The sequence below is a fragment of the Neoarius graeffei genome, chromosome 22, assembly GCF_027579695.1.
Source record: "Neoarius graeffei isolate fNeoGra1 chromosome 22, fNeoGra1.pri, whole genome shotgun sequence".
Classification (NCBI taxonomy): domain Eukaryota; kingdom Metazoa; phylum Chordata; class Actinopteri; order Siluriformes; family Ariidae; genus Neoarius; species Neoarius graeffei.
This window is the reverse complement of record NC_083590.1, coordinates 20,704,610-20,717,992: the sequence shown is the minus strand read 5'-3', so window position 1 is coordinate 20,717,992 and position 13,383 is coordinate 20,704,610. Positions and strand designations below refer to the sequence as shown.

Sequence of the window (13,383 nt, the reverse complement as noted above, 5' to 3'; positions counted from 1 at the left end):
TTTATTAAATTGTATTATTTTACTGAAGTTATGAAATTGGAAAGATTCTGGTCTATTGTTTTTCTATCTTAATTTTTTTTTCACCAAATAATCACAATACTTTTCTGTGTCTTTATTCTTGGCTGAATGGTGTATAGAAATCTAATAAACACCTAATAAACCATGACTGTGACTGATATATTTATCAACTGGGAAGTTCAGGATAAATTACTGAAAAGGCTTTGCACAGCAGTAATTTAACTTTCAGTCAATCTAAAAGTCCTGCTTTTCCAGCTCAGCTATCTTTGCTCCTGATCGAATCCCTCAATCTTTCAGTGTGAAGAATGTGCTCCTGAAATCCAACTGTGTGTTGGAGGCATTTGGGAACGCCAAGACCAACCGCAACGACAACTCGAGCCGATTTGGGAAGTACATGGACATTAACTTTAACTTCAATGGAGACCCAACTGGAGGACACATCAACAACTACCTGCTGGAGAAGGTGAGAGTTAACTCAGAAGTTAGAACTCAAAATTAAAGCCGTTCCCTTTTTCTTAAGTTAATTCACCATGCTGACTATTCGAGAGAGACATGGCATGATTAAAGCTTAATCATAATGGTTTCATGATTCTAACAAGTTACTGATGACCATTTGATATCATGACCAACCATCCACTGCTCGTCAGTGTTTATATTTAACATCCTGAAAGTGTATATATATAAAATTCCCCCTCACCCCTCCTTCGGGCAGTCTTTTTCCCTCAAGTTCGGGTCCTCTACCATAGGCCTGGGAGTTTGAGTGTCCTGTGCAGTATCTTAGCTGTTCCTAGGACTGCGCTTTTCCAGACAGGGATCTCAGATGTTGTTCCTGGGATCTGTTGGAGCTATTCTCCCAGTTTGGGGTTCACTGCACCAAGGGCTCCTATCACCATGGGGACCACTGTTGTCTTCATCTTCCACATCTTTTCTAGCTCTTCTTTCAGCCCTTGATACTTCTCGAACTTCTCAAGTTCCTTTTTCCTGATGTGATTGTCACTTGGTATTGCCACATCCATCACCACAGCCTTGTTCTCCCGTTTGTCCACCACTACCATGACCAGTTGGTTAGCCATTACCAGTTTGTCCGTCTGTATCTTAGCCTGGTCATTCTCAACCACCTTCGGAGGTGTGTCCCACTTTGACCTTGGGACTTCCAGTCCATACTCGGCACACATGTTTCTGTACCACTTGGTTATGACGTTCCATGTATGCTCTGCCTGCTAGCATCTTACACCCTGCTGTTATGTGCTGGATTGTCTCAGGAGCATCTTTGTACAGTCTGCACCTGGGGTCCTGCTTCGTGTGGTAGACCCCGGTCTCTGTTGATCTTGTGCTTAGGGCCTGTTCCTGTGCAGCTATGCCCCCATAGCAACAAGATTTGATCCAGCATCATTTTCAGTAAGACAAATCCATGCTCCATTTTCCACATTCACATCAGCTGAGATCCACACCATAAAAACGATTTGCTAGTACAACAATTAATGCATGACACCCAAATGATGAGGCCCAGGTTTGGACCGTTGTGCATAACTAACCTGGCCCAGATTTTAAGGATGGTCTGTGCCAGATGCAGGCCGAACGAAATTTGTTGTCAGGGTGATTACTGCCTCTGTGCAGTCTTCCAGTCCATCTTAATCCAGCCACTGTTAGGATTTTTCAGTATCAGCCACTTCTTCTATCCACCAATGGTATATCCTGTGCAGTGGTTTGTCTTTCCATGATGGTTTCTCTTGCACTTTCTTCTTGGGTTTCTGCTGCCTGAGGTATTCACTAAGTGCGTCATCATTCGGTGTCATCTCCCTGATGTACTCATGGATCTTTGTTGCTGTAGCTTCTGGTGGATAACTCAGTTGATAACATTACTGATTTAGTGCACTTTAGTGCAGGAGATTGTGGGTTTGTGCCCTGGTTGAGGCAACTCCAGTGAGGGCCTGTAGGTAAGGGACTTAATGCTACCTGCCTACCTCATAAAAAAGATGAGACAGAAGAACAAGAGTTGTGCTGGCTTGGATGTTGCTTGGTCTAACAAGGTCTGTGTCAGGTATTGAGGAACCAGTGCAACCTGATGAGAAATGGACTACTGCAACAAGAGCAAGATCAAAAGATGATTGATATATATATATATATATATATATATATATATATATATGAGTACTTTCACACACACACACACACACACATATATATATATATATATATATATATATATATATACACACTACCGTTCAAAAGTTTGGGGTCACTTTGAAATGTCCTTATTTTTGAAAGAAAAGCACTGTTCTTTTCAATGAAGATCACTTTAAACTAATCAGAAATCCACTCTATACATTGCTAATGTGGTAAATGACTATTCTAGCTGCAAATGTCTGGTTTTTGGTGCAATATCTCCATAGGTGTATAGAGGCCCATTTCCAGCAACTCTCACTCCAGTGTTCTAATGGTACAATGGGTTTGCTCATTGCCTCAGAAGGCTAATGGATGATTAGAAAACCCTTGTACAATCATGTTAGCACAGCTGAAAACAGTTGAGCTCTTTAGAGAAGCTATAAAACTGACCTTCCTTTGAGCAGATTGAGTTTCTGGAGCATCACATTTGTGGGGTCGATTAAATGCTCAAAATGGCCAGAAAAATGTCTCGACTATATTTTCTATTCATTTTACAACTTATGGTGGTAAATAAAAGTGTGACTTTTCATGGGAAACACAAAATTGTCTGGGTGACCCCAAACTTTTGAACGGTAGTGTGTGTATATATATATATGTGTGTGTGTGTGTGTGTGTGTGTGTGACTCATACTCATACAGACTCATATAGCTGCTGATGTGGTTAGTAATTAGTTTCAATTGTGTCAACTTTATTTTTGACCTTCTCTCTGAGCTCTGTTCTAAGTGTGGTATTTGCTCTGAAGGTGTTGAACTAAACGTGAGAATTAGGCAGTAAATTGTCCTGCTTATGAACTACATCCACTCTCACACTCCTGAGTGTTGGTCTATACCATACATCAGCTTATAATACAGAACATTCTGTCTGTTTATGTCCTCTTCTGCTGGGGATGAAAAGTCTGAGGACTTCAACTTGCCAGCACAGACACATAACGAATCCTCCTGATATTGTGACATCGTTCATATTTTGAGGTTAAGGCCATCTATAGGATATAATTGTGTTATGAAGCAAGATTATATTGAAAAGTATGAACTTAGCCTTGAGTCTAATAATAATTCATATTGTTTATCTCCTACATATTCTTTTTTTTTATCCTGTTTAGTCAAGGGTCATCCAACAGCAAGAGGGAGAGAGAAACTTCCACTCGTTCTACCAGGTGAGACATACGTTTAGGATATAAATGTAGTCAAATATGGACTGGAGAAGAGTTTCTCAAAGAATGCTGCTTTTGAGATTTAGAAATCCGTTAGATATTGGGAACGTAACTGGATTTGGATTAAACTGAATTCTGGAAGGATACAAATACACATCTGATTAGGAGGCGCACAATTGCTTTTATGTTTTTTTGTTTGTTTGGTTTTTTTTTTTTATCTGGTTGAGACTAGAGGTGTAGTGTACATCGAGACTGGCCTCCTACGAACAATACAAAACTTACTTACCTCTCATGCAAGCTGGAGTTTCATGGTTTCAAGTGAGTGTGAGCAAGTTCTCAATATATTTATCCAGCTTGCTGGACAGAGTTAGTGCTCCAAGATACAGCTAGTTTCGTATAGTTTGTGCAACAAAACCCACTAAATTCATGAGAAAATATTGCAAGGTACTAGCAAAACTAGTAACCCTATGAGCGGGATTAACTAAACCATCCTGCTGACATCTATAGTTGAGACTGATGACAAACTCAAGTGATGAAGTGAGGAGATCTATGTGAGGAGAACTCACACACCACTCCGACAGTGCCTGCATTTCCTCTTCTGAACACTTTGGTCAGTGGTTTCCAATGTTTCAGGAGTGGTAGGTTTGTATTTATTAAGTATAGCTTTAAAATATATATGGTTCAGGCCACACCCACTTCCAGTGACAATCTCAGTACAGATACAGATATGAGTTTTCGAAGCACGAAGCAGATACAGATAAGAGCACTGCATTAAACCTCCATTAGATATCGAAACTCTGTGCACTGAAACGCAGAAGTAAGTGATAAGAGAGGATGTTAAATCAGCGACAAAGTCAGGAGTGTTTTCAAGAAACAGAGTGAATATCTGCTTGGCAAAGGATTAAAGAAAAAGGTGTAAAATCTTCAAAATGTTGTTGATAATAAAATGACGCTGGTATAATCTTGTGTACACATGATCTAGCAGCGAAATGATGCTAGTGTGTGTGTGTGTGTTAGTTGTTACGTGGAGGCTCGGCTGACCTGCTGAAATCCCTCCATCTTAACAACGATCCTTCAGAGTACTTGTACACCAAGCAGGGTGCTTCAGTCACTGTAAGCTCTACCTGCTCTTTACTCTACCTTTATCTAATTATATCTAGTTAATTATTCTGAACTAACATAATAATCAACATTTACACTAATACTCACATTTTATTTGTGATACTGACTTAGAAACACACTCTCATACACTCTCTCTCTGCCTGACAACATAATCTCATGATCTACATCTCTCTCTCTCTCTCTCTCTCTCTCTCTCTCTCTCTCTCTCTCTCTCTCTCATCAGTCTTCCACTGACGATCGGGGATGTCATAAAGCAGTGATGAGTGCGCTGCAGGTGATTGGTTTCAGTCAGGAAGAGATCAACTCCATCTATAAAATCCTGGCCACCATACTCCTCCTGGTATGAGAAAACATCACAAAATAAACACTCAGATTCTACACACTGAACAATGATCCAGAAGTCCCTCTGGCTGCTGAACGGGATATCGTTTCAACATCATTTCCAAAAAAAACCCCAAAAACCCCTCTTTGCAGTTTTACATTGAAGAACGTTATTCTTTGTTGCACTGTTTACCCATGCAGTCTTTCATAGAGCAGTGAACCCCTCCCCATCTGTACATCTGAGAGACTCCGCCCCTCTGGGATGCTCTTTTTATACCCAGTCATGTTACTGATCTGTTGGAGTTAACCTAATTAGTTCTTTTTAATATTATACAACTGTTCCAGTATTTTGTTGCCCCTGTTTCAGCTTTTTTGAAACATGCTGCTGGCACGAAATTCAAAATAAGCATATATTAAAAAAAAAAAAAAGATTTGATATGTTTTCTTTGTACTATTTTCAATGAAATACAGGGTTTTGATGATTTGCAAATCATCACATTTACACACCATCCCAATTTTTTTTTTTTTTTTTGAAATGGGGCTGTATAATTAAAATGCTTGAATTTATTTAGCAATTAAATAAAGTAAAAAATAATTAAATATACATTGAAGTAACAAGTAAATAATAGAAATATAATTAAGTGTAGTAAGTGTCACGTATTATTATTATTATTATTATTATTATTATTATTATTATTATTATTTGCATTATAATAACATTTTATTTATTTTTATAAGTATTTATCAGTAGATTTTTAATGAATACTTAAATTAAGATATATTATTTCTGAAATTTCTGAATAAATAATGTATATAACTCAAATATGTCAATTTACATTATACTGAAATTCTTTGATTACCCATTGTTATCATTTATTTATAAAATATTTATAACATTCAATAGCGTGTTTTTTATTTAATTAAACAATTGTTGATGACATCCCTTATATAAAATGGGAAAAAAAAAATATATATATATATATATATATATATATATATATATATATATATATATATATATATATATATATATATATATATATATACACACACAGTAGTATGCAAAAGTTTGGGCACCCTTGCTGAAAATGTCTGTTACTGTGAATAGTTAAGTGAACAGAAGATGAACTGATCACCAAAAGGCATAAAGGTAAAAGACTAGACATTTTTTTCAGCATTTTATGCAAGGTTTGTGTATTATTTTTGTTTTGTACAACTAGAGAGTGAAAAAAGAAAAGGAACACCATGCGAAAGTTTGGGCACCCCAATACATTTGAGTTATCAGGTAACTTTTACCAAGGTTCCAGACCTTAATTAGCTTATTGAGCTGTGGCTTGTTCAAATTCTTCATCAGGAAAGGTCAGATGATGCAGATTTCAAAGCTGTATAAATTCTCTGACTCCTCAAACTTGTCCCTAAAATCAACAGCCATGGGCTCCTCTAAGCAACTCCGTCGCATTCTGAATAATAAAATAATTGATGCTCACAAAGCAGGAGAAGGCTACAAGAACGTAGCAAAGTGTTTTCAGGTAGCTGTTTCCTCAGATTGTAATGTTATTAAGAAATGGCAGTTAACAGAAACAGTGGAGATCAAGGTGAGGTCTGGAAGATGAAGAAAACTTTCTGAAAGAACTGCTCATTGGATTGCTAGAAAGGCAAATAAAAACCCCTGTTTAACTGCAAAAGACCTTCAGAAAGATTTAGCAGACCCTGGAGTGGTGGTGCGCTGTTCTACTATGCAGCGACACCTGAACAAATATGACCTTCATGGGAGAGTCATCAGAAGAAAACCTCTCCTCCATCCTAGCCACAAAATTCAGCGTCTGAAGTTTGCAAATGAACATCTAAGCAAGCCTGATGTATTTTGGAAACAAGTCCTGTGGACTGATGAAATCAAAATAGAACTTTTTGGCCACAATGTGCAAAGGTATGTTTGGAGAAAAAAGGGTGCCAAATTCCAGGAAAAGAACACCTCTCCAACTCTGAAGCATGGGTGTGGATCGATCGTGCTTTGGGGTTGTGTTGCAGCCAGTGGCATAGGGTACATTTCATTGGTTGAGGGAAGCATGGACTCGAATAAATACCAGCAAATTCTGGAAGCAAACATCACACCATCTGTAAAAAAGTTGAAGTTAAAAAGAGGATGGGTCCTACAATAATACGATGATCCAAAACACACCTCAAAATCTACAATGGAATACCTCAAGAGGCACAAGCTGAAGGTTTTGCCCTGGCCCTCACAGTCCCCTGACCTAAACATCATTGAAAATCTGTGGATAGATCTCAAAAGAACAGTGCATGCAAGACAGACCAAGAAACTTGTACAACTGGAAGCCTTTTGCAAGGACGAATGCACGAATATCCCCCAGGTAAGAACTGAAAGATTATTAGCTGGCTACAAAAAGTGTTTACAAGCTGTGATACTTGCCAAAGGGGGTGTTACTAGGTACTAACCATGTCAGATGCCCAAACTTTTGCTTCAGGTCCTTTTCATTTTTTGGTATTTTACGCCTGTAAATGATGGAAATGAAAATGTAATCTTGTGAAAAATATTAAAGAAATGTCTAGTCTTTAACCTTATGCCTTTTGGTGATCAGTTCATCTTCTGCTCACTTAACTATTCACAGTAACAGACATTTTCAGCAAGGGTGCCCAAAATTTTGAATGACACTAATATATATATATATATATATATATATATATATATATATATATATATATATATATATATATATGGGGGGGTGGTATCCATGTCATCCTCAAGCTCGGGTCCTCTACCAGAGGCCTGGGAGTTTGAGGGTTCTGCGCAGTATCTTCAATGTTCCTAGGACTGCGCTCTTCTGAACTGAGGCTTCAGATGTTGTTCCTGGGATTTGCTGGAGCCACTCTCCCAGTTTGGGGGTTACTGCCCCAAGTGCCCCCACTACCACAGGGACCACGCAACCCTTGACCTTCCACATCTGTTCCAGCTGCTCTTTCAACCCTTGATACTTCTCAAGTTTCTCATGTTCCTTCTTCCTGATGTTGGCATCAGCTGGGATCGCCACATCTATCACCACCATCCTCTTCTGCTCTTTGTCCACCACCACTATGTCCGGTTGGTTAGCCAGGACCTGTTTGTCAGTCTGGAAGCTGAAGTCCCACAGAACCTTGGCCCTGTTGTTCTCAGCCACCTTCTGTGGTATGGCCCATTGGGACTTGGGTACTTCTATTCCATACTGGTTGCAGATGTTCCTGTATACTATCCCAGCCACTTGGTTGTGCCTCTCCATGTACGCTGATCCAGCTAGCATCTTACACCCTGCTACTATGCGCTGGACTGTTTCAGGGGCTTCTTTGCACAGTCTGCATATATATATATATATATAAATAAAATAAAGGGCGGCACGGTGGTGTAGTGCTTAGTGCTGGCGCCTCACAGCAAGAAGGTCCGGGTTCGAGCCCCGTGGCCGGCAAGGGCCTTTCTGTGTGGAGTTTGCATGTTCTCCCCGTGTCCGCGTGGGTTTCCTCCGGGTGCTCCGGTTTCCCCCACAGTCCAAAGACATGCAGGTTAGGTTAACTGGTGACTCTAAATTGACCGTAGGTGTGAATGTGAGTGTGTATGGTTGTCCGTGTCTATGTGTCAGCCCTGTGATGACCTGGCGACTTGTCCAGGGTGTACCCTGCCTTTCGCCCGTAGTCAGCTGGGATAGGCTCCAGCTTGCCTGCGACCCTGTAGAACAGGATAAAGCGGCTAGAGATAATGAGATGAGATAAAGTGTAAAACAAATAAAACTATTAACTTATTACTTAGTAATTAACATAATGACAATCTCATCTCATTATCTGTAGCCGCTTTATCCTGTTCTACAAGGTCGCAGGCAAGCTGGAGCCTATCCCAGCTGACTACGGGCGAAAGGCGGGGTACACCCTGGACAAGTCGCCAGGTCATCACAGGGCCGACACATAGACACAGACAACCATTCACACTCACATTCACACCTACGGTCAATTTAGAGTCACCAGTTAACCTAACCTGCATGTCTTTGGACTGTGGGGGAAACCGGAGCACCCGGAGGAAATCCACGTGGACACGGGGAGAACATGCAAACTCCACACAGAAAGGCCCTCACCGATCACGGGGCTCGAACCCGGACCTTCTTGCTGTGAGGTGACAGCGCTAACCACTACACCACCGTGCCGCCCACATAATGACAATAAGAAGAATAAAATCAATTTTCTTTCTTAATTTTATGATTAAAAGAATGTAATAAATTAGAAGGTTTCTGACTGACTGTACTGTGTGTTTGTGCGTTTTTCCTTGTGGTTCTCAGGGGAACCTGCAGTTTGTGAGTGATGGCGAGACCGTGGAGTTGGTTGGAGGTGATGCAGTGAAGTACATCGCTGAGCTCACAGCCTCCGAGGATGAGAGTGTGTATAAAACACTGCTGTATCGCACAGTGGCCACAGGGGGCGGCGAGGTCATCTCAAAAGGGCACAGCGAGCAGGAGGCTAGCTACGGCCGAGACGCTTTCGCCAAGGTGCTCCATCCCTTTCCTGTACAAACAGGAAATGTTTGAACTTGTCTTCCTTTACAGGATATGAGTAAAGCTACACTGTAAAAAATGTCCGTAGAATTAACAGTGAATTTATGTAAAATCATGACATAAAAAAACTGTAAATACAAAAGCAATGAAGCAGTGTGTAATTTACATCAATATACTGTAAAACTCCTCACCAAATACCACTGTTAATTTAACAGTAAGAATATGTTGAATTGATCATATTTTTTTGTAGAATTTACAAATTGTTGTAGTTTAAACAAACTGTAATACTAAAACAGAATGTGATAGTTAAAATTACATAATTGCCCTGTTAAAAAAATACAAAAACAGCCACTGTCGTGGCTCAGTCGACTAAGGCGCCATACCATGAATCTGGGGACACAGGTTCGATTCTGACCCAAGGTCATTTCCCAGTCTCTCTCCAGCTCATTTCCTGTCTCTACACTGTCCTATCCAATAAAGGTGAAAAAAGCCCCCCCAAAAAAATATCTGTCTAGTAGAACATTGAAACCACACTGTAAAAAAAACCCTGTTATTTTTACGGAAAAAAACTGGCAGCTGGTATCACCAGAAAAAATCCGTAAAATATACAGCAAAACGGTAATTGCTTTTACGGTACAGCTTGTACATTTTACAGTTAAATCCAGCATATAAAACACTGGACTTCTGTTATATTTGCTACTTTAAACTGTAAAATGTACATGCTGTGCTGTAAAAGCAATTACCGTTTTGCTGTATATTTTACAGATTTTTTCTGGTGACTCCAGCTGCCAGTTTTTTTCCGTAAAAACAACGGGATTTTTTTTACAGTGTATATTTAAAACCAAAAGTCTGAATATTAACAAATATTAAAAAACTGATCTTAATAACCATGGTAGTTCGTATCACGTCATTATTAATCACCTTAATCAAAACTTTTGTTTAGTTTATTAATAAAATGCACAGATTTTTTTTTAACTCATATGTAAACATTTTATCGATTTAGACTACATCACTACGGGCGGCACGGTGGTGTAGTGGTTAGCACGGTCGCTTCACAGCAAGAAGGTTCTGGGTTCAAACCCAGCAGCCGGCAAGGGCCTTTCTGTGTAGAGTTTGCATGTTCTCCCCGTGTCTGTGTGGGTTTCCTCCGGGTGCTCCGGTTTCCCCCACAGTCCAAAGACATGCAGGTTAGGTTAATATGGGATGGCCTTGGACTGAGGTGCCCTTGAGTGAGGCATCTAACTCCCAACTGCTCCCCGGGTGCTATTAGTATGGCTGCCCACTGCTCTGGGTATGTGTGTGTGCTCGTTGCTCACGTGTGTGTGCATGTTTGTGTGTTCACTGCTTCAGATGGGTTAAATACTTTCTTTTCTTTCTTCTTACTATACATTACAGGCAGAGAAATGTAATATTAACCTCTAATATAATGTTCTGTTTTTACCTCACACCCTTTAGCTGTAAAAATGTCACTTTATACGTCACAGTTCATGTTTTTAACCTCACCTTGAAAAAATAGCTAATGCTTTACTCAAATATTATTTATTACTGTGACAGGATGTTTGTTTTAAAACTAAAACATCCTTGTATGAAATTTCTCAGTTTCTCATTCAAACACATTTACATTTTAAAAAATATATTATTTACATCTGATTTCTTTGTGTGTGTTACGTGTTATTATTCCAACTGCTTTGACTCAGTACAAACACACTGCTTGGATTTTACTGAAGAATGCTCATACTAGCTAATGCTAATGCTAATTGCAATAAAATGTAGCAGGTTTTCTTAAAACTGAAAAATTAAAATCAGCTTCTGGTAGTGGAATCACTTTTATGGATGCTTCAGTACATAACATTCGGTCTGTGCTTCTCTTTCCGTAGGCTTTATACGAGCGGTTGTTTGGTTGGATTGTTGGTCGAATTAACACTGTGATTGAGGTGAAGAACTATAACCCAGCTCTGCATGGCAAAAACACAGTGATCGGAGTGCTGGATATTTACGGCTTTGAGATCTTTGACAATAACAGGTGAGCTTTTTCCTTCGCTGTTTGAGCTGAAACAAAGCTTCTTACTTCGGCCTTTATTTTAAAAATTCTCACACAAACACAAAAATTAAATTGATAGACAGTTTACGAAGTAACAACACAGAGAAAGTTTATCAATAGCAAACAATGCATTGACTGATATGTAACCCTAGAGAGTTACTGAGGTTGTGTGTGTATTCAGAATATTGTAGAAGTGTTATGTTTAAGAGTTCTCATCTCATTCTCATTATCTCTAGCCGCTTTATCCTGTTCTACAGGGTCGCTGGCAAGCTGGAGCCTATCCCAGCTGACTACGGGCGAAAGGCGGGGCACACCCTGGACAAGTCGCCAGGTCATCACAGGGCTGACACATAGACACAGACAACCATTCACACTCACATTCACACCTACGCTCAATTTAGAGTCACCAGTTAACCTAACCTGCATGTCTTTGGACTGTGGGGGAAACCGGAGCACCCGGAGGAAACCCACGCGGACACGGGGAGAACATGCAAACTCCACACAGAAAGGCCCTCGCCGGCCACGGGGCTCGAACCCGGACCTTCTTGCTGTGAGGTGACAGCGCTAACCACTACACCACCGTGCCGCCCTGTTTAAGAGTTAATAAGTGAAATTAACTTGATGCTAATTAAACTAAGAGCAGGTAAATGATATTCTGATAGTCCATGAAGTAAACAGGGGGTGGGCTCTGCCCCCTTGTGTTCGCTGGGAGGCAGCTGCGGAGATCAGAGAGGAAAAAAGAAAGAAAAAAAAATATTGCAGTCCTCCAAGTCGGGAAACGTGATGCCTTCCTTCAGTAGGATTTGTCAAGAAAAACATTGCAAATGAACTGTCAGACGAACATTGTTCTGTTGGAGTAAACTTTTGGATTTGTTGGAACTCTTCTTGTTGCTCCACGACACCATGCGATCGTCAGTTTGAGGCTTCAGGAGAGCCCTGTTTCTTAATCCTTTTGGTCAGGTTTTTTTTGATGTACAGTATGATTCAACACTGATCCAGTCCAAAGATGGCGAGCCACCCCACCAGGATCCACAGTGATGAGACTGATCTCATCTCATTATCTCTAGCCGCTTTATCCTGTTCTACAGGGTCAGAGGCAAGCTGGAGCCTATCCCAGCTGACTACGGGCGAAAGGCGGGGTACACCCTGGACAAGTCACCAGGTCATCACAGGGCTGACACACAGACACAGACAACCATTCACACTCACATTCACACCTACAGTCAATTTAGAGTCACCAGTTAACCTAACCTGCATGTCTTTGGACTGTGGGGGAAACCGGAGCACCCGGAGGAAACCCACGCGGACACGGGGAGAACATGCAAACTCCGCACAGAAAGGCCCTCGCCGGTCACGGGGCTCGAACCCGAACCTTCTTGCTGTGAGGCGACAGCGCTAACCACTACACCACCGTGCCGCCCTTGATGAGATTGATGTCAGAAGAATTTGAAGCTCTTTGGACGGACTGTGAACTTTACTGACTCTGTTCGAGTGGTAGGATAGATTTGCACTTCATTGCTCCTTTGCACATCACAAGGAGAGAGAGACCTTACCACTGGAACCACACAACTTAAGGGTGTGGGCTGGCACCATAGAGATTGAATCAAATCCCCCAGGGTGTATTTTGTTTACAATTTTTAGTGAGTTGGGCCCATTGTTTTTTTTTTGTTTGTTTTGTTTTTTATATTGTATGGTTCTTTTATTGAATATGTAAGTGATTAACCAGGTTGAAAGTGACAGGTTGTGCTGCACTTGTGGTAATTTAAATACATGTCAATCAAACCAAATCTTTTGAGTGTGTGTCATTAGTTATCCACTTTGCTCCAGCAGTCGAACCTTAGCATTTGGTCCAGCAGTATAAGACAGTAGTGAGAGCAGCTGTGATGTATGGATTGGAGACCGTACCCTTAACGAAGAGACAGGAGGCAAAGTTGGAGGTGTGGAGTTGAGGATGTTAAGGTTTGAGATGGGAGGTTGGACAGGATAAGGAACGAGCACATCAGAGGGACAGCACATGTGGAGAGCTTGGGAATGAAGCT

General features: G+C 40.6%; 1 protein-coding gene across 3 annotated transcripts in view; it reads left to right on the top strand.

Annotated features, from left to right (window-relative positions):
- myo1g (myosin IG) overlaps positions 1-13,383 on the top strand; it is a 94,434-nt gene that overhangs the window by 10,282 nt on the left and 70,769 nt on the right. For all 3 annotated transcript variants that reach the window (XM_060904602.1, XM_060904603.1, XM_060904604.1), the window contains exons 4-9: positions 316-481; positions 3,284-3,337; positions 4,352-4,447; positions 4,680-4,796; positions 9,091-9,297; positions 11,181-11,326. In XM_060904602.1, coding sequence (XP_060760585.1) covers positions 316-481; positions 3,284-3,337; positions 4,352-4,447; positions 4,680-4,796; positions 9,091-9,297; positions 11,181-11,326 — 786 coding nt within the window. The remainder of the gene's footprint in view (positions 1-315; positions 482-3,283; positions 3,338-4,351; positions 4,448-4,679; positions 4,797-9,090; positions 9,298-11,180; positions 11,327-13,383) is intronic.